This window comes from Cryptomeria japonica, chromosome 3 (assembly GCF_030272615.1).
Source record: "Cryptomeria japonica chromosome 3, Sugi_1.0, whole genome shotgun sequence".
NCBI classification, from domain to species: domain Eukaryota; kingdom Viridiplantae; phylum Streptophyta; class Pinopsida; order Cupressales; family Cupressaceae; genus Cryptomeria; species Cryptomeria japonica.
Window position 1 is genome coordinate 510,586,574 of NC_081407.1, and position 27,374 is coordinate 510,613,947.

At 37.3% G+C, this 27,374-nt stretch overlaps 1 protein-coding gene across 2 annotated transcripts in view; it reads left to right on the forward strand.

The window, feature by feature from the left end:
* Positions 1-27,374, forward strand: part of LOC131044912 (2-C-methyl-D-erythritol 4-phosphate cytidylyltransferase, chloroplastic) — a 306,767-nt gene that overhangs the window by 120,103 nt on the left and 159,290 nt on the right. For both annotated transcript variants that reach the window (XM_057978402.2, XM_057978395.2), the window contains exon 6: positions 14,757-14,839. In XM_057978402.2, coding sequence (XP_057834385.1) covers positions 14,757-14,839 — 83 coding nt within the window. The remainder of the gene's footprint in view (positions 1-14,756; positions 14,840-27,374) is intronic.

The window sequence follows — 27,374 nt, forward strand, 5'->3', positions numbered from 1 at the left end:
TTTAGTAAGTCAAGGGTTGGCCATTTTGGTGATACTGTCCTACTGAGCTCTCCATGCTCTGTCACTGGGCGCAAAGATCATGTGTTTCGAAGCAGTGGTTCAGGACTTACTATTTTTTAGTAAGTGGCAGTATGGCATATTTCTATTTCTGGCAGTGGACAGGGTCCTGATCCTGCAACAGTTCAGTGGTGTTCCTGGCTCAGCTTCATCTTGGTTTTGACAATAATTAGTATTGGAGTCATAAGTGACATAATTAAATATTATGTCCTTATCCTAAGGTTTAATATTTAATTAATTTGATTAGTTACTACTGATTTATTGACTTTGGGAATAATGCCTAATATCTCCTAAGTGCTAGGCGAAATTCATGTCTAAGAAGGGGACGTCAAATTATTAACGGAGATATTGTTTTATTTCATCTCAAGTGTTTGCCAAGTGAAAATCGTGGTCCTTTCTTTTTGGCGTGAGGTTTGACTTGTGGAATGGCGCCACCCTTGGGGTCCACGTGAGATGTGATGAAATGCAAATGGGGAAAGATGAATTTGAAGCATTTGCATTTGAATTTGGTGGTGTGAGGTTATGAATAAGTGCCTTGGGCTCCCATTCTTGGTATCTTGAAAATTTGCAATGTTATGTTGCCGGATTGGTGTCAGAACTTTTGAGGCTTCGGAGTGCGTCTCCCTAGTGCTTCTCGGTTTCGTACTTGAAACATAGTACCTAGCTGTGTGTTGTAATCTACTATATTCTCAGTGCGTATCTTAGTCCTTTTTGGTGTTTGGAGCGATTTTGGAACTTGATGGTTTGCCTATGGCTGAAGTGCATTTTCGATCATACCTCTCTGTTGGAGTGACTGACCGTTATGGGTATTGGCTCTTTCATCCTTCCTAGTACTGGCGATATACATTGTAAGTTTGTGGCATCTTTGGTTGAGCTTTGAATTTATTAGACAAAATCGAAATTCCTAAGCTAGGCGTGGGTTTTTGAAGTGCATTGGGATGCGTGCAAAATTAATAAGGGAGTTATGGTAGCTTGTCTTTGGCCGGTTGTCATCGTAGCTAGTCTAGTGTGGGTTTGGCACTGATTTTGGGTGATTTGGATATGTATTGAGAGAGTTGTGAGCTTTTTAGTGATTCCTTAGGCTGCTGGTTTTGCAATTCCAGCCTACAGATTTGATGTTAGCAGAATTTCATGTTCTTATTTGGATATTCAGCATTACTCTCTTCTCATATCATCTTAATTTTTGTAAGGTTAAGTAGTAGTACTACTAACCAATTCTGATTTGTAATTTTCATCCCGCTGAAAAGTGGAAGAGGCTGGCTTGTTGCCTATTATCAAGCAAATTGTAATTTCAGTCCTCCCACTGCATAAGTGGTCGAGTGATGTCTGAGTGTAATGGTCCTCCCGCTGAAATATTGCGGTTGAGTGATTCGTATCTTTGTGTGTCTCACTTGGCTGGTTCACCGCCAAGTTTCTTGCTTTCTCGCTGGATAAGCGGAAGGGGCTGGCTTGCCGCCCAAGCATTGTATTGTTTTCAGTTAATTGAGCTAACGATCCCCTCAACACCGTATGCTCTCACCTTCCCACATTGGGCACTTGGTGATCAGAAAGTGGAAGGGTTACTTTTCCAGCATGTTTCAGTTTATGATTTTTAACCTTAACGGGTTATCTTCTTGTTAATGACTATTGTTGGCCTAACGAAAAAAAAATAAAAATAACTGGGATATTATAAGATTTAATCTTGGAAACCATGGTTTTAGTAACAAAGATGTGTCACCGTAAATTTAAGGCCTTTTTCTAAGCTTTTATTTCTCTGTATTAGTGAATTAGAGACCACCACAAAAAAGACTTGTGCATTGGGGTAAATCATCACGAGCACTTCTAGCAAGGGTAGCTAGGATTTCTCAATCCATTTATTCATATTTGGGAGTGAGCGTTAAAGAGAATTGAATCTACATAAGAGACCCATCCCCAAGTAATGCTCCGTCTCTTCTTTTATGTTATCACCAAGCTCTAGAATACGCTTGTTTTCTATTTTGATGTTGCTAAACCCTACCCACTACCTTTTGCCTTTTAGCTTTGGCTGCTCCTTCATGTTCTTCTTGTCCTATGTTTGCTGGCTTACAATTACTGCAAAAGAAAGATCTATGTGGTATTTTTACAGGCTTTACCTTTTGAAACGAGAGCTTGTTTGCTTTTTCCCCCTCCATCTTGGGGCCTATTCGGTGTCATTAGCTCAAAAATGCTACCAATATGAGGGCCCTCTTGTTATACATTTGTTTCATCCTTTGCAATACTAGGAACCTTTCTATCTTTGTCCACATGCAGTCCTTCCTCCTTTATATTAACATTAGACTTCCCTAAATCCCTTTTTATAGTTTCTTATAGCAACAATGGCTTACTACGTAGCAAAAACATGTTCGGGTTGTTTCCATTGCTCTCATTCTTTGTGTCTCCCTCTAAATCCCTTTCTGGTTTCTTAAATCTAGTGCTATTTATATGTGTGATTAGTTCACTCCTTAAGCTTTTGTACTATTAACGTTTGAATTTCTCATTTTCATTCATTTTCATGACAACACGAAATGGAATAGTGTGTAAGGGAAAACTTCTCTTCAAATGAGTAGGGAAGGCTCCCTTATTTAATCGACTCCCAAATTCTAAAATAAATAAATTAGATTTCTACTTATGCACATTGTACAAATTATCTTCTAAGGTTTTTGCATTTAAACAAAATGCTTCGAAACAATCTAGATCTATTTGTTTGATATCAAAGTTAGGAGCACAAGACTAAAAGTACCTTATCCTACAACAAGTTTTTCTGTAATGCAACTAAACTTCAATACTATCTATTTTTTAAAACAAAATTAAAAGTTTTGTTTTAACATAAATGTAGTTTTGAACAGAGGAAACAACATGAATGACAACAATGACTGAAGCATGAGATTGAAAAGAAACAATAATGTAGAAGTATACAAAGCTACTCCAAAGGATATAAGATAGATACCATGCAAAGTTAAACATAGATCGTTTGTTTTGATCAAAGATCTAGGACTCGTCTGGACTTGCCAAGACTCGACAAGTCCCGAGCTGGGTTACCTTGGGCAAGTCCTAGAGGCCTAGACTCAGACTCGTCCAAGTTCTGGGCGAGTCCTGGCTTGGACCTGACGAGTCCCGAAGCCTGAACTTGGCCGACGTCAAAGCAAAAATAAAACATAAAAAGAACTTTCAAAAAATTGTTGGAATTTGTTTTTTTATTTGACTTATATTGCCTCCTTAACCCTAAAAGTGAACTCATTTCATTGTATTGGAAAAATAGGAGAAGAGTGAGTTGTGAGGAAAAACAAGATTGCATGGTAGGGCAACCGGCAAGGAGGTAGACCAAAATTTATTCAACAAATCGCATTGGGGCAGCATTATACTTACATTTGGGCAATGTGATACTTGCATTTGTATTTTGAGCCAACCATGTAGTGCTTTCGGTTGTGAGCACAATTGGAGTATGTTTGAGCACATACACTCCAAGAGGCACAATAGACTTGAAGATCACACAAACAATACTGAGAGGGGGGGGGGAGGTAAATCAGTATTGCAAATTTTAAAAACCACCAATAACTTATAAAACAAACTGAAACAAAAGTGTAGAAATGCATACAAAGCTCGAAGACAACAACACAAAATTTTTCTCATGGAAAACCCTTTCGGGTGAAAAACCACGGCATAAGAGTTTCTTCTATTATAAAGAGGGCACCGACGCAAAATACAAGCTGAGCACAAACCCAGTGAGAATGAGACACCAATCTCCATTCAGCTAATATTTTTGGGACAGAGTCTCCAACCTCTGTGAGAGCACCAACTCTCATACACTGAGAAATAACAAATCAGGAGCACCAACTCCAAGTAACCCACTGTTCTGAAAACTGAATTTCCTACACATGAGAATATGTCAGCAGTCACAGTAACATCAGATCACAACTTTCACAGTGAGCACAATTCTTCCTTTAAGCATCCAGCCACATATTCACTGTTTAGAAATTTGCTCTGTCACAATATCAAAATATATCACTTTGGATCCTTAGATTCCCACAATAGCATCCCCTTCACAAAAACGGCATAAGAATGATTAACAAAACTTTATACAGACTCACTGTATCTACTCCCTTTTTTCATTTTTCCACACCACCTTCTGTCACTGGCTAAAATATGGTATTCAGGAGCAGCTCAACATTTGCGCCTGTGCTATATATTCGATAGTACTCAGGTATCGATACTATCCATTTCTAGAATACTCTCAACAAAATGCGACTTCTATCATGAAATAAATTCACCATGATACATCATTGAGCAAGATAATAAATATTAATGCCCAATTCGTAGAAGCATAAAGACGCTGCATCCTTCCCAAGTCGTATTCTCCCTTAAAAAAAATATCAACACCACACCCGCTCCGCAGCTAAAGGTTTAATTGCCGTAACAGCTGGAAGGAAAAAATTCTATACCAATAAGCGTCTTTCCTTTCAAAGGCATGCTCAACCAAAATCTGACACAAACAGCACTACCACTGCCACCAAATAGAGATGACTAAAGTTAAAAAAAACAAAAAAACGTCACAGGCGACATCCTTTAATAGAATATAAAGGTAACGCCTTGCAAAATCAATTAACCACGAAGCCTCAAAAAACGTATGGCTAAGATCATATTTTCGGTTCAAAAAATTAAAGCTCTACAGTCAAGCTTCTGCCAAACGCCAAATGCCAACCGAGCTTCTACCAGTCGTGTTTTAAAAATTAGTCTTCTAGAAACTACAAGAAAAACATGACATCATGCCGCCTAAAACAATTTACTTATCGAACCTTCAAAAAAATATAATTGAGTCAATAGAAGAGCGTAGAAAACATTTGACCATCTTTGAAAAGGTGTTATGGTCCCACGAAATAAACATGATGTGGCAAAAGAGGCTGATGTAGCAGCTGACAAATGCCAAGTAGACAACCAATCAGCTGATGCATACACCTAGGCAGCTCAAGCAGGCACACACATAGCTCAAGCAGCGCAAGCACGTCAAGCACCTCAAGCACCTCATGCATGTCAAGCAGCTCAACCGAAACTGAGAAAATCTATTGAATAAATAGTAGCTCGAAAAGCACTTCAAACCCAGTCCAATAATACTCTGAGCAAACCTCTAGCTTGAAAGACACAGGCTTGACAAAAACCACTTGACATCAATGACAAAATGTCTAACAAGACTGTTTGTGGATAGGTTGAATGATCTAGTCTTTGTTCATTACAACCACCGTCTTAGGAAGCGACAGGTTTTGGACCATGATTCCACCCCGATCACGCTAGAGGAGGTCGATCCAGAATTTGAGTGGATCATTGAGGCTACGGATCCTGTCTTTAGTGATGAGGACCTTGATTGGATAGACTAGGTAGATAGAGTGGCTGATGTTGTAGCCATGGCAGAGGAGGAGGTTAGAGCACGAGTAGAGCCAGACATAGACACAACTGATGTTGGTGAGGGTGGAATAGAGTCACGGGCAAAGATTGTGGCTACTGAATCATCCAAGACCTACCTTAGATGTCTTCGTAGGAAGGATGCAGGCTCCTTTGAGCCATAGACTTGTAGTTGTTTTGATATTTGTGTGGAAAATTTGATGTGATGGATTTCGTATTCCATGAGTTTTGCATACATTTCGACAATATAAATTTATATATCTATGTTTGCTATTTCCTTCAGCTACAATTTGTGTTTATACTTTATACTAATGTGATCGATGTATACTTATGTATGTGATCAAATTAGCTTCTATTTGATGATGTTATTGTGTATTTAGGTTTTATTTAATAAAGGGTGCATGAAACAAGTTTTAATTCCTTAAAAATCTCTAAATTTCTTGGGTTTTTCACTTTGCCAAGTCTTGCAGAGTCTTCGCCGAGATTTTTTCATCGAGTCCTGAGTCGCGAGTTGAGTCACCCTTGTCGAGTTTGTGCGAAGTCCGAGTCTCATTTATATGGTTTTGATAACTTGACAAAGTCTCACACCTACAACATGATAATCCAATCCATTAACTTGAATGAAACAAACTCTCTTTCTTTATTCTATGTGCACAAGGCGCTTAGTTATAAGTTATCTAAGAGAAGCTTCTAGAGAAAATCAATAATAGAATAATGCAATAAAGCTGCTTTGAAATAAACCCTATCTCTATTTTATTTTGAAAAGTTGCAATAGATACTTAAAATAGCTTGAGATTGGTTGTGATTTTCTTTAATAATTTGCTTTCTTTCTTCGATTTGGGCACCTAAATCAATCAACGGTTGGAAAAATTTATTGGGCACTAATATTTATCTTGGGTGGCTTGTTCAAAATAGTGAACATTTGTGGTGGCAACTGTTGGTCGTAACTAGGATAAGGGATGGGTTCGGATTGCCTTAAAGGCAACATCCGAACCCACCTAGGACTGGGCCCTATCCTAAAGGGTAACGTGACCCAAGGATAAGCCCAACCCTATCCTAAATACCACGCGCTACTCAATATTGGCGCCCAAATTAATGAGGCCGACTTGCAATTAAATCAAGGTTAAAGGTGCATATAAAACAAGACACTTGCAAGTCAATTAAACATTCATCATCAGCGAATTACCTCTGCCAAAAAGAAGTGCAAACTTTCTCCCGAGAGGTGCGAAATTGTCCAGACTTAGGCGAATTAGTTCTAGAGGACAAAAGCAATATTGGTACAGACTTGAAGGAGTGCAGATCTGTCATTCATGAAGGTTTCAGATTTGTAACAGGAGCTAAGTATTTTACTTTTGCTATCAAGAGAATATATACTCTGACCTAAGGGTCTTTAATGCTGGGTTTTTCCTCCGTGGAGGTTTTCCCAGGGTATTTGTGTTTGTTCTAATCTACTTTCTTCATTTCTGGTTTTACTGAATTATGTTAAATCTGATTACAACCTAGGGCATAACTAAAGGGTATAAATCTGTCTAATAAACCTAGGGCATAAAAATTACATGGTATCAGAGCTAGGTTGTCACTAACCTCTGATTTTAGCAAATCATTTGTGCATATAGCTGCTGTGTGTTTTCAGATTAAGATGTCAGGTTTGAAGGCTGAAGATAAACTTGAGGGAGCCATTGATTTTGCTGCTTGGAAAGTCCGTATTTTATTGATCCTTAAAGAGAATGATCTGCTGAAGTTTGTAGAAGAAGAAAGGCTGTCTCCTCCAGAAGATGCTGAAGAGCTGAAACAGTTCAAGAAAGATTCCCTCAAGGCTAGGAGGATCATAATTGAGTCTGTCAAGAATCATCTTGTCACTGTCATATCAAAGTTTGTGTCTGCCAGGGAAATGATCAAACACTTGGAAGGGATGTATGAAGTCAACAACCTCAACAAGGCCCTTGCTCTAAGACAACAGCTTCTTCACATGAAAACGAAAGAAGAAGACTCAATCATAGCTTACTTCATGGAGATCAATGAACTAAAGGACAAGCTAAGTACTCTTGATTGCCAAATCTCTGATAAAGATCTTGTTATGATTGCATTAAATGGTCTACCTGATGAATGGGAACCATTCATTCGTAGCATTGGTGGAAGAGCCGATTGTCCCAACTTTGAGCGTCTTCAATCTGATTGCATCGAAGAGGAATCTCGAATTGAGGTAAGAGGAAAACTCAAGAACTCTCACAAAGATAATCATGTTCTCTTAGCTAAATCTAGGAAAGGTGGACATTGGAAGAAAGAAAAGAGAAGCAAAGATTTCAGATCCTCCTCCTGTGATCCAGGAAAAAAGTCAAGAGATTCCTCTCACATTCGTTGCTTCAGATGTGATAAGTATGGCCACTATGCCAGAGATTGTCAGAATGACCCAAAGGAAAGGGAGGCCAACTTAAATGAAGTTGCCGAACAAAGTGAAGATTACCTTCTTATCTCTGCTCTATCCAGCAATGTTCCTACGGATAGCAATACGTGGATACTTGACAGTGGTGCCTCCAGACACATCTCAGGATTTCGTGAGCATCTCTCAGATCTGATTGAAAAGGACACCAACCTTCATGTAGTAATCGGTGATGATGCTCGATACTTGGTAAAAGGTTTTGGCACTACCTCTTTAAAACTAGATTCTGGTATTTCCTTACAACTATGTGATATTCTCTTTGTACCTGGTATTAAAAGAAATCTTATTTCCATTTCTGCTTTAGAAGATAAGGGTTTGCAAATAGCATTTTCTGAAGGGAAAGTACTCTCTTGGCCTAAGAAATCTAATTTCAAATCTGCTCGTATTATTGGAAATAGATGTGATAGTTTATATAAGCTTGCAGCTAATCCAATTCAAGCTCTAATTCATGAGACCCCTGAATCATGCGAGCTATGGCATAGAAGATTGGGTCACCTACACTTCCAAGCTCTCCCCAATCTCGGTAAAATGGTTAAAGGTATGCCTAAACTCAGTTTATCTCATGATGATGCTTGTAAAGGTTGTGCAATGGGTAAGAATGTAAAGAATCCTTTTCATAAGAGCGATAGTAGGGCTAAAGAAAGGTTAGAACTTATTCATTCAGATTTATGTGGTCCTATGTCTATAGCTTCTCCTAGCGGTTTCCTATATTATGTTATCTTCATAGATGATTTCTCTAGGAAAACATGGATCTATTTTCTTAAATCCAAAGAGTCTGAAGAAGTCCTAAACAGATTTAAAGAATTCAAAGCCTTAGTTGAAAATACTACAGGAAATAGAATTAAATGTTTGAGGTCTGACAATGGAGGTGAATACACCTTAGGTCGTTTCTATGACTTTTGTGTTAAAGCAGGAATTAAGAGGGAGTTTTGTGTTCCTTACAATCCTCAGCAAAATGGAGTTGTTGAAAGAAAGAACAGGACCATTGTTGAAGCTGCAAGAGCCATGATCCATGATCAAGACCTGCAACCTTTTCTATGGTTGGAAGCATCCAAAACAACAGTCTATATTCAGAATAGATGTCCTCATCGCGCCCTAAAGGATGTAACTCTCGAAGAAGCATTTACAGGAATCAAACCTGACATCAGTCACCTGAGGATATTCGGGAGCCCGGTGTATGTCCATGTGCCTAAGGAAAAACGAACCAAGTTGGATCCATCTGGAAAGAAAGGCATCTTAGTGGGATACAGCGATTCTTCCAAAGCCTTTAGAATCTACATTCCAGGTCAAAGGTATGTTGAGGTAAGTAGAGATGTAACTTTTGAAGAAGATATTGCTTTCAAAAGATCTAAAGGTTCATTATCCAACAATGATGATATGGTGATTGAAAATCAAGATTCAATAGTTGATGCTAACCCTGAGATATAGGAGGAGTCTACTGATTATCCAGATCAGGAAGTTCAGAATGATCCATTAGAACCTATGCACTCCACTGATATACCTCAGGATATTGTGGTCTGCAAGAAGAGACCACTTTGGGTTAGAAACACGATTCAAGATGCTGAGGGATTTGCTACTCCCAGAGGAACCTTTAGAAATTGCAAGAGATTCCAAAATCACGCCAACTACATTTCTGTGATGTGCAATATCATTGAGTCTGAACCTCACAATGTAGAAGAAGCTATGTCCCATCATGCTTGGAAATTAGCCATGGATGAAGAGTATGGGTCTATCATCAAGAATGATGTCTAGGACATTGTACCCAGACCCAAAGGTAAGTCTGTTGTTTCCTCTAAATGGTTGTTTAAAATTAAACATAATGCTGATGGTAGTATTGAAAAATATAAAGCTAGGTTTGTAGCTCGTGGTTTTTCTCAAAAGGAAGGAATAGATTATGAAGAAACCTTTGCCCCTGTTGCAAGATATACTTCTATTAGATCTATAATAGCTATTGCTGCAGCCAAAGGTTGGGAGCTGCATCAAATGGACGTTAAGACAGTTTTCCTCAATGGTGTCATTGAGGAGGAAGTCTACATTGAGCAACTAGAAGGTTATGTAATCCATAAAAGAGATTCTCATGTTTGCAGATTGAAGAAAGCCTTATATGGGCTCAAACAGGCTCCTCGTGCATGGTATGAAAGAATCTATAAGTACTTACTAAGCTTAGGATTTTGCAAGAATGATGCTGATGCTAACATTTACTTGAAAGTTTATAATGATGAGATGCTTATTTTAGTTTTGTATGTGGATGATTTATTTCTCACTGGTGAAAGTAAATTTATCATAAGATGTAAGAAGGAATTAGCCTCAGAATTTGAAATGAAGGACTTAGGTTTAATGCATTACTTCCTAGGGTTAGAAGTATGGCAAAATTCCAATGAAATTTTTCTAAGTCAAGGAAAATATACTATTGATATCTTGAAAATATTTAGAATGATAGATTGTAAACCTATGCATACTCCTATGGAATCTAACTTAAAGAAGTTAAGTGTTTCTGCAGCTAACTCTGATTTTGCAGATCCATCTGAGTACAGGCAGTTGATTGGTTCCCTGATGTACCTAGTTAACACTAGGCCAGATATCTATTATGCGGTGAATGTTCTCAATCAGTTCATGAGCTTACCTAAACTTGTTCACCTGGTTGCTGCCAAGCACATTCTAAGATACCTGCGTGGTACGATTGGTTATGGGCTGAAGTATTCACTTAATACCGCAATCCTCTTGGAAGGCTACTCAGATTCAGATTGGGCAGGAAGTGTCAAGGACAGGAAAAGTACTTCAGGTATCTGCTTCAACTTGGGCTCTGCAGTGATCTCTTGGGCATGTAGAAACGAATCTTCGGTAGCATTAAGCACTACAGAAGCTGACTACATTGCCGCATCTGTTGCATCCAGAGAAGTAGTGTGGTTCCGCAAGCTCCTTGTTGGATTATTTGGTCAAGCTAGTGGTCCTACCACCATTCATTGTGATAATCAAAGCTGTATAAGGATGTTTGTAAATCCCGTATTCCATGATCGGTCTAAACATGTAGAAACTCACTATCATTTCATTCGGGACATGGTGCAAAGAGGCGCCATTCATCTAAAGTACATTAGCACAGATGAACAGATTGCGGATATCCTTACCAAACCTTTATCCAGAGTGAAGTTCGAATACTTCAGAGACAGACTTGGTGTCGTGGAAAACGGAACCCTGATTGAGAGGGAGCTTCAATCTCAGTGACTCTTCTGCAGCACTTTGAATCATTCTTTGCTTGTGTGCAAGAATGAATTATGTCCAAATCTATGCTTGTGTGCTAGATGGATAATTGTAATTATGTAAAGACCCACTTGTGTATTACACGTTCTATGCTTGTGTGCTAGAACCATCCTATTGTTGTGTGCTAGGTGGAAGATGTAATTCTATGCTTGTGTGCTAGATCCATTCTATAAAGGTTCAGATTATGTATTCTCTTCTTCCCTAGTTAGGAGGGAGTGTTGTTCGTAACTAGGATAAGGGATGGGTTCGGATTGCCTTAAAGGCAACATCCGAACCCACTTAGGACTAGGCCCTATCCTAAAGGGTAACGTGACCCAAGGATAAGCCCAGCCCTATCCTAAATACCACATGCTACTCAATATTGGCGCCCAAATTAATGAGGCCGACTTGCAATTAAATCAAGGTTAAAGGTGCATATAAAACAAGACACTTGCAAGTCAATTAAACATTCATCATCAGCGAATTACCTCTGCCAAAAAGAAGTGCGAACTTTCTCCTGAGAGGTGCGAAATTGTACAGACTTAGGCGAATTAGTTCTAGAGGACAAAAGCAATATTGGTACAGACTTGAAGGAGTGCAGATCTGTCATTCATGAAGGATTCAGATTTGTAACAGGAGCTAAGTATTGTACTTTTGCTATCAAGAGAATATATACTCTGACCTAAGGATCTTTAATGCTGGGTTTTTCCTGCGTGGAGGTTTTCCCAGGGTTTTTGTGTTTGTTCTGATCTACTTTCTTCATTTCTGGTTTCACTGAATTATGTTAAATCTGATTACAACCTAGGGCATAACTAAAGGGTATAAATCTGTCTAATAAACCTAGGGCATAAAAATTACAGCAACACCATTTAAAATACATGGCAGGAGGCTTGGTCTGATTTTGTAACACATGTCAACTTTGGTGTCGAAATGTGTTGTTGGTGCCATGTCAAAAATGCATTTTTATTTTGTTACCCATACGTTGGTCATGATTTCTTGCTGGTCTCACCACTTCAATTATCTCAGATATAAATTGGCATTGTCACATGAGAAGTGCAACCTTTATGATCCTTTTTAGGCAAGATTTCGTTGAGCTGTTGCTGACATTAGGTGGCAATTTTAAAATGGTATTGCCAATAAGAAAAACACTTTTCACTTATTATTCAAACTCTCTCCTCCTAGTTGCACTGTTATCCTCATTCTAACTTATTAGTTGTACTTTTACCCCAATGAACCAACTTAAAATGGTGATTGACTTTGATGTTTTCGTCTGGTTTCAATATGAACTTTCCACTTAAAAATATAGTAACTATTTTCAAATGGCATTGCTAGCTTAGAATGGTGGTTACTTCTTTGATTTGTCTTATGTTTCTATTTCTTGACACTGCCATCACTTTGGTTGGAACTCTAGATGGGCATTGCCAATAGAAAAGTGTGATATTTCTCTTAGTTGAATGTATCTCTGCGTTATTGGCATTTTGGATGAGGTGCTAGAGGGATTCCCTTTGATATTATCTAATATTTGTAGTTGGGTTCAAATCATTGACATTACTTTCATCCTTCAATGCTTAACAAGTCAAAGAGTTTGATTGATCGTCTCTATTCATTGTCTCCCTTCCATTGAGCAATTTGCAAATAGTGTTAGCTTAACAAAAGTAGACCACCACTTGACAACTTGGCAATTTGATAGAAAGGATAATTAACTAGCTTCATTAAGACAAGAAGAATGACAAAATTAGTAACTACAACCTTGACTCCAAGTGAAGTTTCATTGGAGTACTAATCTTTGTACTAATAGTGGCTCTTTTTGGCGACCATGGGACATGCTTTTTATTTTTTCTTTTTACGTGTCGAGTAAACTTTTTAATGTGATGGTGACCATGGGACATGCTTTTTTATTTTTCTTTTTAAGTGTTGGGTAAACTTCTTAATGTGACCTATGATGGTGGCACGACATGCCCTCCGATACCATGTGAAATGCTTCTTGATCCGGAGCTATGAACCGGTGAGGTCACAAACATGGGACCTCATCACCAATTAACAATGCTAAGGCTCAAACCCACAAGCACATTGGATCAGCGAAGGCTCAAGCCTATGATCACAATGGTCTAGTGGGAGTTTGAACCTTGGTGGTCACAACAACAACAACTCCACTTAACCAACACACATAATGGGATGAACCCAACCATGGGACATACTTGGGCCATAGGAAAATTTTAGAATTTTGGGAAATGCAAAAAACCAATGTCTTATTTGTGGGCAATAGGTTCAAGCCTATTCTAACACCTAACCTATGTGAAAGGAAAAGACATTGAAACATGACAAACACAAAAAACAACACTACCTACCTACTTATGAGCATAGACAAAAATATGGCTAGATAAAGCCATTAACGGGCTAGGAAAAGTAACAACCCCTCCAATTGAGTCAGGACTCTAATTGTGGTAGCTCATATCATGAACATGTTTGTAAAATTTTCATATAAGTTGAAGAGTTAAGCAAATAGAAACGATGATATAGTGAGGAATTCAAGATGAAGTGATTAATGTTAACTGACTCCCAATAGTACTCATACACTTCTTTAAGGGAAAACCTTTCCTACAAGTGTTTCAAGATAGGTAGCAAGATCTTGTGGCTGCAATACATTTGTGGGGATAATAATCTTTAGATATCTGATTTGATCCTGTCCTCCTATTACTTCAACTCAATTAAAGTATCATCTTCTGGAAATTACTTAAGATGTTGAAGAGAAATTTCACCAGCTGCTTATGAATTTCCAATTCCAGGATGGGTAGTAGTTGTGCACCTTGTGCTTGCAACACTTATTCAACCTTTTCCTTTGTTGAACCTTTATATAATAACCTGTCGAGGGCTGAATCATCAAACGTCATATTATTGTCAATGTATGCACATTGAAGCAAACAATCATCCATTTGTGAAAAATTTGCCATCCACCATCCCATAGTCTTAGCCTTGGGAAAACTAGCTCGCTTATATTTTCTTAATGCAACTGGCTTCAAAGAATATCTTTAAGAGTAAGAAGTAATTGTACCCTTCATCATTAATATCACAACCATTATCTTCATTGATTGACCATTTTTCTTCTTCAAGCATATCCAAACCTGGCATCAGCTCATCAACTACTATGGAATTCCCAATTCTGGTTCATCAATATTGTCTTGTGCAAGTACTCGTGTAATGATCCCCAAAGGCAGATAAGATCTCTTCTGATATTTTATATTTTCAGCTTAGTCAATGTCCTCTCGCTTAGTGGAAGTGATTGAATCATTGCTTAGCTCGATGGATGCTTTACAGATCTTATCTTCTTAAGACTTGTAATTGGAAGTCTTATGGATAGTTTAATTAAGGGATAAAGAATAGGGAAGGTTTTTCGCATAAATCGTATGATGGATTGTAATTGAAATTTTTACCTTAGCATTGAAGCCTAGCTTCTTTAACTTTAAGGTGATGCTAAAAGGACATCACATGTTGCTTGTATATTTCAAAATACTTTTACTTTCTCAGTTCTGTGACACTAAAATATTCTGACTTGCATATAGGTGTCTAAACCATCTAGCATTTAACATTTAATGATTTTGACTAGGCTGGTTTAAATATTACAATTTTGCAGATGCTCGCAAAAGCGTGTCGGTAAATCTTAAGTTTGCGTCTCCAGGAAAAGAAAGACAAGATTCAGTATATAATGGGCTTCAGGTATCTTTGTTGTTTCTTATTAAATCATGGATACATGATTGGAAAGTGGCTTTTCTCTTTTGTTTTCACTACCTTTTATTTAGCAGGTGAGGATTATGATTATAAAAGAATCTACTCCATCACAAACACACAGTAAAGGGAGAATTATTAATAGTGTCAAGCTCAAGGATTGAACCTTCTGTTTAGACAGGATTAGTAAATTGTGAAGCAAGCTTACAAGGTGTCATTTGTGAGATAGAATATAGAATCTAGCGTTGAATTTATTTTGTACTTTTTATATTTACCTGTTCACTTATTTATGTCATAGTTCTTTACTATAATGCAAGGTTAGGGAAGAAGTATGAACCATTATATCACCACTGAGTACTTCTCAACTTCATCCACTACAAACATTTATTGTGCTATGTTAATTTGCTTCAGATTCAAAGCACAGACTTTGTTTTTCTCATTCTTTATGTTTCACTTCTGAGTTTGAAAATTTATGTTAACTTGCTTAAGATTCAATACACAGAAGTTGATGATTGGGCACACAAAAAAATATGAAATCGTGTATTGCGAAGTGATGCTGGGGAAATTCTAGTGTAACATTTAAGAAGAAACTTGGGAGAAGATTTCAAACAATACTAAAATTGAGTTTTGGAGACTATCTACAATCAAATAGATAAACAGAAGGAGCGAATCAAATCTTAAAGTTTTTAGATTACATGTAGCAAGAAAGTAAGCATTGTGGGATGTAAAATTATCTTCTGTACTATTTATGTATAGTAGCAGCATATTTCTGAACACAAGCGTGAGCCACTTTATAGTAATGTTTAAATTTGATTCAATTGACACCAGTCAAGCCATGCCTTTACAACTTCAAAGGAAAGACACTGGTTTGAGTTATTACCTCAACTGTTAACAGATATAAGAAAATTAAGGGATTACAAAATATCTTTCGAAGAGAACATTATAATCAAAACTATATCAAGCCCTACATTCTTAATAATCTTTTGAAGTAAACGACACAGCTTATTTTGGAGTAAAATAAAACAGTTCCTTGTCAATTGAAGTTGCAAAAAATTGTCTTCAAGATATAGTGGACCTTTCACAAAAATGGAAGTACTCAATGAGGTATCACATAAATTGCAGTGACTACCTCATGTCAAAGTGCACCTAGCATTCATCCTAGCTTCCTACAAATAGTTCTATCAATCTGACAATATTTTCCTATCTATCTAGGTTTTGAGGAAAGAGAAGAAGAGGTACACAATTCTTGTAAGGATGCTAGAAGAAAGAACAAGAGAATTGAGAAGAAAGAAATAAATTATTTTTTAATGTTCTCAACTCTCAAGTGACCAAAGTAGGTCAATGGAATTATAACATATATCCAGCTACATCATAAAATTCCTAGGGTGATGAGCATAGTTTGCATCCCTTTGTAGCTCATTTTGTATGTACAAAATTGTTGTTTCTCGGATACCAAATGATAGCTGTAACCTATGATTGGAGCATACATAAAATATTGGGTGTAAGTTATTTTTGTACAAGCTGAATCCATCTTCACTTATTGTTATATACACCTATTTACCTCGATGATGTTCTTAACCAACTTGCTCCACTGCCTCCACTCCTCTTCCATCCTCATTTGTCTTCTTTGCTTCTTTTGGTAAGAGAGTTATTTTAAAGATTTGCACGGCAGCTAATTGTGAGGTCTCCAAGCTAAACTCATCCAATATGGTGTGGATTTCCTTGCCTTCCCCTTGCCATGCTCTTTAAGTAGTATGTTCATGGTCCCAACACATCATTATCCCTATTTAGAAATCTTGACTTTCTGTATCCCTGGCAAGTATAGGTCTATTATGATTGGGCATAGATTTTCCAAATTTTATACTATGGTGTTGGACACCCAGCTGCTAGGGGTACTTGGAAAGGAATAATATCAGAGCTAAGGGGAGCTGGGATTCAAGAAGGACTACTAGACTATTAACCATATCTTTACATTTTGAGCTGTTATTCATGAGGCTTGTTACATGTCTTCTAAAATTTTTTGTTGTTTTCTTGAATTCAAAAAGGTCTTTGACTTGGTTTCGAGACACCTGCTTTTTCAAAAGTTGAGATATATCAACATCCCAAACTCTTTGATTATTGTCGTTTGGAGGCTGTACGAGACAATTACTGGGTAGTTTTATACCTCACAGTCTCTCTGATTGTTTGAAGAGTATTATTGGGGTCAAACGAGGGTGTCTTCTCTCACTGACCCTATTCAACATTTACATTGATGAGTTAATTTACTTGATGACATACACATTCAGATGATGGTTGTATTTTACATTACGTGGTTATGTCTATACATTTTTTTGCTGATGATATTGTCCTCCTTGTTGGAAATATATTACATAATAGTATATCATTAGTAAATAAATATATTAGAAATAAAGTCACCTTAGTAACTTCTCAGTATTTAAATATTATTGTTAATAAAATAGTTAGATTGTTAGTTTTTTAGGAAGTTATTCCCATAGGTTAGTCGGTTCTATATGGGAGAAATAATGGCTTTTTAAGCCATTAGAATGAATATAAAGATGAATTACATTTCTGTATTGTCATTTTGCTATGCAATCATGGTGCTGTTTCTATTCAATTTCAATATTGTTGCTCTACCATTTTCAATATGGTGTCAAAGCACTATTGAAAATGGGCTGTGAATAGTGTAGAGTAGATTTCGAAAGAGGATAAAAACTAATTTTGTTTTAAAGATGAAACCTGCAGCCAACATATAGGAACACACTAGAAACATGAGATGATGCAAAGGGCAGAGGAAATTGTTGATTCAAAGGAGCAATTCAAATCAAATCTCCTTTGTAAGTAGTGCAATTTTATCATCCACAGAATGGGGTGCAATATTTTTACCTTCAAAGTGTCAACAGTAACAACTATTTTTTTCTTTGTGACTGCTTGGGTGGCTCCCATGAGACCATTTTCCATGCTTTTGCAGGCCATTGGTTTGGTGCTCAATAAAGCACGACTTCTGCTATAAGAAAGCGTTGATATGGCCATTTGTTTGTTGCTTGTTCATGCCCTGGATTTGATTTCCAATGAGTTTGGCAGAATTGACATTATGGAGATTTTGTGCAATGTGTTTTGAACCGTGACGGCCACCATGCTTGGGGATTTGTTGCTTATGGTTTATTTATCGGCGAATAAGGTGGCTCTTGCTCATGAGGGGTTGGAACTTGGAATTGGTGATGCTGCCATTATCAAGACCTCTGGGAGAAAGGAATACTGTCAAAAGCCATATGAAGGCTTTAGGAGACTTGGGCTTTGTTGCGAAGGCAAGCTGTTCAACTTAGAGATTGGTTCTGAAGCCACCTCTTCTAACTTGTGTTAGTTCTTGAATTTGTTTGAATTTGTTGCTTATGGTTTATTTATCGGTGTATAAGGTGGCTCTTGCTCATGAAGGGTTGGAGCTTGGAATTGGTGATGCTGCCATTATCAAGACCTCTGGGAGAAAGGAATAATTCAAAAGCCATATGAAGGCTTTAGGAGACTTGGGCTTTGTTGCAAAGGCAAGTTGTTCAGCTTAGAGATTGGTTCTGAAGCCACCTCTTCTAACTTGTGTTAGTTCTTGAATTCGTTTGCATCATAGCCTAAGTAATCTAGGAAAGAAAGTCAAGAAAAGAAGCGAGCCTGCATAAAGGCTCTTGCTTCTACAGACTGTTAACTGTGATACTTAGTTCGTCTTCTCCAGAAAAAAATGTGGACAGCTCTAGTAAAACAGTCTGTCTTAGTTGCAGTAGCATATGCAACTGCCTCTTCTGAGTAGCCACCAATATCACAGTCACAACTGTAGTAGGTTGGAAAGATATTAAAGCAAATATGCTCAATGCTTCCGATTTATGACCGCGGTTTAATTATTGATGAATAAGGTGGTGCTTTCTGATGAAGGTTTTGAGATTGGAATTGGTGATGCTGCCATTATCAAGGCCTTTGGGAGAAAGGAAGACCAATTGAAGAGCCAGATGAAGGAGACTTGTGATTTGTTGCAATGACAAGTTGTCAACTCAGAGATTGATGGTCAATCCAATTCTAGTTTGTGTGAAAGTTCTTGAATCCTTTTGCATCATAGCTAAGGAATCTAAGAAAGAAAGTCAAGACAAGAAATGAGCCCACATAAAGGCTCTTATGTAATGTTCCACCACGGACTGAACCCAAACTTTTTGCACTCCTTTAGCACTGACAATATGTCAAACAGATAGTTTGCAACCTTGTTGAAGAGATTCAGTTTGAGGTATTTTATGAGAGTTTCCTGAAAGTTTTTGATACCCTAATGCCAATAAGAGTTTTGTATGTATTTCACCTGACTGTAATTTCTCAATGTGCATTTCAACAATTGTTTGCACAAGTGTTTGACAAACTCCAGTTTTATGTAGAACTTAGATCTTCATATATTTTGCATGTGTTGATAAATGGAACATTGAATAAGCACCAGGAACTGATTTATCTAAATATTTTGATGTCCAAAATAAAAACAACATACTCAAAATTGAAAGCAATGGGAACAATACTAAATATTGCTGACTTCCAAATATTTGAAAAGATATTACAAATATGATTGCAGGCTTTTGTAAGCAGAAAACAGGCTGTTCATGATGATTTATACAGTGTAATACCTCCTTGTTTGCATACTTCTTCACATAAAGCTGTTGAAACTTTTTCCCTTGCTGACCTGTATACACCTGTACCAATCTGCAGACCTTAAAATTTGATTTATTTTAGCTGATTTGGGGAATCCTAGTTGCAATGGACTTCAACAAGTTACTTTTTGGTTGACCTGGATGCTTGATTGCTATGTTTAATTTGAACAGTTAGAGCTGCAGAAATTAGACAAAAGACAGTAATAAACTTATCTTCATGACTGTATATAATGTTAGATTCCACAATCACCTTGAAAGCTAGCAGCTAGTTCCATATAAAATTTTCAGAATATTCTTCATCGGTATGGAGGTCCACGTCTTCCCTTGCTGATGCAGTTTTTAAGGAGTCCAACTATTATTAAACTCTTTTTTCAAGGGCTGCAATGCCTTTTTCCACACTTCTACAGTCCTAACTTTACACAACTCTTAGAGAAATATTGGGTGATTACTTTTGTTTAGAAAATCCAAACATTCCCAAAGCTAGTCATATGGTATGACAGTCCTATAGGTAATAGGACTCCCCAAAAGCAACCAGCAGTGCCAATAAGAGTCTTAATCGCTGCCAAATTCTCACAAAGAAATTGTTATTTTTAACCAAAATTTCATTGCAACCCCCAGGTTAGCAGCTAAACACTTTTTGGCTTAAAACAATGACAGCGACTAGTTTTATGACAGTCTTACATGATTTAGGATTTCTTGAGCTGCCTTTTTATTCCATACATTCCTTTTCTGCTGTACAGAAAGTTTAAAAGAGACCAAGATGAACTATAACTCCTAAGAAAAACTAACGAAATTCCCTTAAAATTTCAATGCCTTCATAAAGTATGGCAAACTATAAAGATTCACAGCTGGCAATTAGAATGGATAATTTTCTTTGGGTGACTAGAAATTATAGCATAAGCCCCTTTTGAAGCGACTTATTCCAATATCAAAATCCTTTATCCGTATATGTGAATCATTCCTTGAAATACAAATCTCACTGCCAAAAATATTAAAAATCAAATACCTGGAAATTAAAAGGCAAACCTGCAATATCTATGCCCAATATGAGACTTTGAATAAATCTTGATTCTCACCGCATTAACCAGTGAGGATCTTTCACCATTGTGGCCAATCTTCTCCGAGAGGGTTTTCGTTCTTCAAAAGGTTGAGATGAACCAAGTTCAATCCCAAGAACCCCAAGGGTTTTCACCAAAGAGAAATAACATAATCTACATAATCCAAATGAGGTCACAAACCCCTTTTTATAGCTTTTTTTGAGAACTTCCTGAAAAAAACAATAAAATCACATTATTAATTAAATAAAGCTTATATCCCCCAAAAGTGAATTATTTTATTATTTGAACATTCCCAGCCTCCAAAGTCATTTAATTTTTTTTTATCCAGGTTCCAATGAGCTATAACAATAAGGTACTTTTTAAGTAATTTAAATAATATTAAGCAACCTTAATAATATAATTGAAGCCACACCCATTTTGTGGAAATTGCTAGAATGCACTAGAATCAAAATTGGACTACACTAGGGGATGCCGATGAAGAATAATGAGAATCGAGCTTGACTGGGTGACTTACTATAAATAGATGCTTTCTCCAAGAATCTTAGAGAACACACCATAAGCCAGAAATAACTTTGGAAAGTGTCATATGAGTCCTCTGGACCATCTGAGTTCATTGGTAACATCAAATAACCACTCTGATAAGTGTGACACATATCTAGACGGTCACTGCCAATTGCAATGCAAGAGAACCCTAAAATGGGGACATTACATCAAACAATATGCTCCATGCTATAAATTGAAACCTTAAATTAAATATATTAACTGCTGCTGGTTCCAGAGAATTAACAAAAATAAGGAATTGCAACTTTGGCTGCAGACAATGGCAATTTAATCCATGAACAATATCAGAATCTATGGCATCAGATTTCATTTTGGACAGTTAACAAACTTTGCCCAGCCACCTGGAAGGTTGCAGATCAGCAAGGTAGAATTCACACTGCCACCTTATTAAGAGCTAAGATCCAATTCAATTTGTCAGAACATGTTTGTTAAGGTGCAAACCTTCTTGCCGATCATAGGAGCAAATTTTACCACGTGAATCCTAAATATCCACCAATCTGGACAACAAGTATTATGTATGATGTTTATAGCAGATGAAGCCCATGATTGCACAAAAATATCTAGATATGCCCTGCACCACACTTACAAGAAACTTGCCAAGATACTAGAAATGAGAATCAGTCATGCCGGTACATAATTAATGCTAAAGGATGAAGACAGGTGTGGAAATTAGCATGGACTATATAAATAACAATGTTCTCCAAGGATTGAGGAGAACATAACTCTCCCCCAAAAAAACCCAAAAAGATTGGTGCTGAAACAAGTAGTTACTATATATAACACTGTTCTGCAAGGACTAGGAACAAACCCAGAAAAACCCAAAATGCTACAAAGAGCGTTGTCACCAGCCAGAGCACCAACTAAACTCCAAACCATCATTAGATGCCACATAATCCTTAAAACTAAGCCAATGCTAACAAAATGGGAAGGAGTAAAAACGGGGATATTACATTCCATTTGTAGATGGTGCTAGAAGTGTGCAAAACTTTGTCAAATCATGTGGGGTAGTGAAAAATGACTAGTGTAAAAGGCACTTGTATAAAAAGCACAAAAGTGCTAAAGACTATCAAGGCATGTGCAAGGTCTCTTGAGGCTTTTGTGATTGTGCTTTCATTAGAGCCTAGTTTTTGTTGGTTGATGTTGTATAGGGATTCTAGTTAACCATGAATCATTGTGAACTTTGGGTGAGAAGTCCCTTTATAGCAAGGTTCCATGGAGTTTCTTGACGTGGAGATGGGGTGATTTGGGGACGAGTCTTGGGTGTTAAGTTTGGGGATGGTGGGGGGACGATGGTTGGGGGAGGCACTGGAATACATATAGTACATGAAAAATCAGTTATAAAAAAATGTATAACTGTACAAGCCTAAGGAATAGGTAAAGTTTAAAGTTTAAACACTGCAATGATTGCATTGAACTAGTAGTAGTTTTTAAATTTCAATAATTATGATTTATAATTACAATCAAGTTATCAACTATGTTCAAATCTCAAATTTCAAAAACAAAATAGTAAATACTAGATAGTACTACTAAAGAGTAATGACTCATGACTCATGAGTCAATGGCTAATGGCCTGATGCCTCTAGAATCTAATCATCCCCAAGTTCCTTGCTAATCTCCTCATCACTTGAACTGCTAGACCCCACATGCTCAAGCTCATCTATATCAATACCAACCAGCCTTGTTTGGGTAGCATCATCATCAATTTGTGTGGGCTCTTTTGGCTCTACTTCCCATGTGGCTATTGGACTCTCTTTGAATGTAATTGTGTTGCGGTCAATGAGACGCAAGGCACTATGTACCGCCACAAGCTTCTTTGCCTTTCGAGAAGTAAGCCTATTCCTCTTGAAGGAGTGGATGAAGCTATAAGTAGACTAGTTCCTCTTAGCAATAAAAGAACTAGAAACCTGGGACAACAAATGAATGCCTAGAGTAGGTGTCAAAGATTTAGGCCCATTCATAGTCCACCACAACTTGGGGCCCTCTAGTGACATAATCTCTAGATCTATCTTGGCCGCCACTCAATACCCCCAAAGAGTGGCAAATTTTGTCCACTTAGTACGAATCTAGCTGGCCTCTCTAAGATCATACAATTTCTCAATTCCCTTCATGAATCCATCCTTCACCTCAACCTCCTCTATAGGTGTAATTCTGTCGAGCCTTTGCACGTACCATTTCAGGTTCAATGCATAGGAAACCATGTGTAAGGGAATGTTGAGCTTCTCCCATCCATGCTGAATGATCGTCTGGATATGCTCGGTGTAGAATTGCAATGTGGCGTCCTCTCGCACAACATCCTTCATTTCACCAAGCATAGAATCAATGCACTCATACACTTCTCCAAGGGAAGATGTATTAAAATCCTCATATCTAATAACTGTTAAGACTAGAGTAATGATGGAGACAATATATTTGGCATTAGCCCAAAAGACATCATTCTTCACCACCTCCTTCACCCTTAACCTTTGTTGTGTCTCCAACTCAGGCCACTGGTTCCATTCTACTGTCATAACCATTAGTTGCAATGCCTCTTGCAACTCAAGCATCCTCTCCAAGAGAATAACGTATGATATGCATACTTAGGACCTAAAGAGTGCATGTGAAGTGTCGTGGTTATTGATAAACATCTGCACATCTCTAAGATCACCCTCAACCCCTATTGTGTCTTTGCCTCAGGCCACCGGTTCCATTCTACTATCATAACCATTGGTTGCAATGTCTCTTGCAACCGCATCATCCTCTCCAAGAGAATAAAGCATGATGCGTATTGAGTCTCTACAGATTTCAGGAATTCCTTCTTGGAGGACATGAAGAGTGCATGTGAAGTGTGGTGGTTGCAGATAAACATCTGCACATCTCTAGTATCATTGATAGTTGTTTTGATCCAGCTAATTTTACCCATGTCCTTGAGTCCATTGTTCATTGTGTGCACACAAAAAGGAGTCTACCAAATATTTCTATAGGATGCCTCAATCAACTTCCCTGCAGCTCTACACACATGGGCCACATCTGCCACTACTTGCACCACATTTTGTGGCCCAACCTCCTTTGTAGCATCCTTGAGGATCCAAATCTGAAAATGAGCATCCTTGCTATGCCTTGAACAATCAATAACCCTAAGGGAATAACAGCCTGCTATAGATGTAATCATGAATTGGTGAGTGGGTATTGCCTAATATTCGTCCACCAATCCATGACTATGCTGCAACCACTTGTGACCCAGGTTCTCTTCATCTTCTCCATCAAAATATTAATCTTCAATAAGTTCTGATCGAAGATTGTTGCCCTCAATTAAGTCGCACTAGGTGGCACATATGATTGTCCCACCCTTCTTATCTTTGACACAACTTCCTTATAATAAGGAGAGCGAGCCACATGGAATGAAATTCCATTGTCAAAGAAGAATTTGCCAGTGGCATCATCTGCCTCATCCTTTGCTTCTGCCAATGGTTGTGAAGATGGACTAGTCTGTTAGCAACCTTTGTGTTTGTCATTGATGTCAATGTAATTGAACCCTAGCCTGAAAATTTACCTAGATACATTTACTTGCAGCATCACAATCTGTAACAATATTTTTCTGTATAATCATTTATGTCCTCATTAAGTTTTCTCTGCAATGGATCTGCTAGAATGAAAGATAACAACAGGACATTATTGAGAAGGCAGTATATCTTTGTTTCAGAATGATATGATAATCAGAATTTATTATTCTAGATCATTCTAATAAAAAATGGAAACAGAGTTAATCCAATCTTAACAAACCTTATCAGCATTCTTCCAATCTGTATGATGTATGACAACAGTTATAATGTAGGAAGGATATCAGATCGATTGTTGAAGATAATATTCAGACATGTTTGTGCCACGAATTCTGGTGTAGCTGTTGTATTTGCTGTCATTTTATGCTTCAGTTCTATTTGTAACTGATTGCCACCTGTCTTGGGAAGTTGTATCAGCAAACCATCGATATTACAAGTTTAGCATATTATTGTTTTATAGAAATGATAAGAGCTATCGATATTAGAAGACACGGATATTATTTTTTTAATAGAGATGATAAAAGAAATTAATCGGTTGGAATTAGTTAGCAGTTGGAAACAGTTACAACTGAAAGGAAGACAGTTTGTTAGAAGTTATAACTTCTCTTTAATTGATACTCATATATTTTATGACGAGAGATGTGGTTTTGTTGTTGGTTGATGGCAATCATCTGAAGCATTGAATGGGAGGAACATTTGAATGAACATCAAAAAGTACATTGAAGAGATTCATATGAAATGATTGTGGCAATAACTTTATACAACTAACAACAGTTCAAATGAGGGTGATATAAATTGTTAGAAGCCTGACAAGTATCTTTGCAGTTGTGCATCACTGAATGAATTGGTGAGACTGTTTTGAATCAAATATCTGAAGTGGATAAGATTTATTCTAAATAATACTTGCTTGCAGATTCAAGATGTTGTGAAGTGTGAATCATAGCAGTGATATATTGAAACCTTATTGATGAGTTTGTTCTGAGATTGTGTGAATAGGATTGTTGAAGATTGCAAACAGTTTTCAGACTGTAAACACCTTGTTTTTCGGATTACTTTGTCAAGTGTAAAGGTGTTCAATAATATCTTATGAGATTAATATTCAATTTGTGACAATTAGTTTATCGGTTATCCATATTCAGTGCTGTAAATTATAATGATTCAGATCAGAAAACATTGATAAGTTTGTTTGGTTTATAACATCCTTATGTTTGATACTATAAGGATGCTGAGTTGGTGCTCAGTTTGTTAAGTGGCGATTTTGTAGGGATTTGGTGTCCTCTCAGACAAGGAATTTGGCGATTCCTTAGGGTTGGTTCCCTAAATACTTTATACACATTAAAAATTTGTGAGGCTGTATTAGGACAGTAGATCCTAGCAGCATTTCTCACCGTGGTTTTCCCATAGGTTTTCCATGTATTTGTAGCAAATAGCTTCTGGATTTGATTGTGTGCAAGTTTTTAATCATCAACATTTTGGATCACACTCCATGATCCATCATCAAGATGGATGAGAGTTCAAGGAGATGAAAAATTCTTGTGTGTTTGCTTTATTGTTTGGTTGCATTTGTTTCAGTTTTAAGTTTCAGTTTCAGTTTCAGATTTTACAAAGTTGATCAAAATTCTAAATTGTTAAGGATCTAAAATATACTCTACTACTGATTTATCCCCCGCCCTCTCAGTAGTAGAATGGTGTTCTACATGGTCATCTTATGTTTGCCGTTACACTCTCCTGCCCTTGAACTGGATGGACTTGGTGGCCGTAGACTCTACAAAATAGAAGTAGAAACTGTAGAATTCTGATTTGTCGTACACCTTTTTGGCAAACTAGCAGATACAAGTATTTCATCTTCATTACAACTCCATAATTTAATATTTCAGACCTGCACTTCAAGTTCCCTTCCGCCTTTTTGCATACATCTACACCATTGCCTTAAACAAGAAGGAAGTGAGAATTAGTTCTAGTAATGCTGCCAAACCATTCAAACTTACACATGTGGTACCTTAGATGCAAACTGTTGTAAAGGTGATTTTGGATCAAAGAGGCCCTTTTTTCAAGGATTTGAGAAGGGCAGCCATAATTTCGACTCTCAATAGAACTCGTTTCAGTTTGAGTATTAGACTCACGCCCAGTCTTTCTACGCCAGGATCATCATTTGATTCATTTTAACTTGAATTCCTACTTGTACCTCTTGACTCTCATCCTCATTGAAGAGCTCATCATGATAATGATGCTGCAAGAAACAATGTTAAAATAAAATAAAACTAAAAAACTTATATGCTGTTGTTTTGAACGATTTTGAGGTAAACAATGAACATTGAAGTTTTGAACAATGAATTTGAGTGCAACTGTGCATTATTCAAGCAAACAACAATGAATTTGAGTGTGCTGTTGCAGGGTTTTGCTTTTACTTTTCATTCGTTCAAAATTCAATTTTAAATTTTCAATCACTGATTCATTCATAAATTTAAATGAAAAAAATAAAAAAAACGAACAATAGGAATGATACTTGAATAGCCCACCTTTAATCTTGCTCCCTCTCCTAAGTTTCCTTCCAGGCTTTGACCACAATCTCTCACTCTTCCTCTTCACTCTAATTTTTTCAGACTGCAGCCACTGAGTTTTCAATTTTTGTGATTGAAAATGAGAGTAAGTACCTCTTTTAAAACTTTTTGGAGAGTTTTTGGGGGTTGGGGCTGAGTTAAGG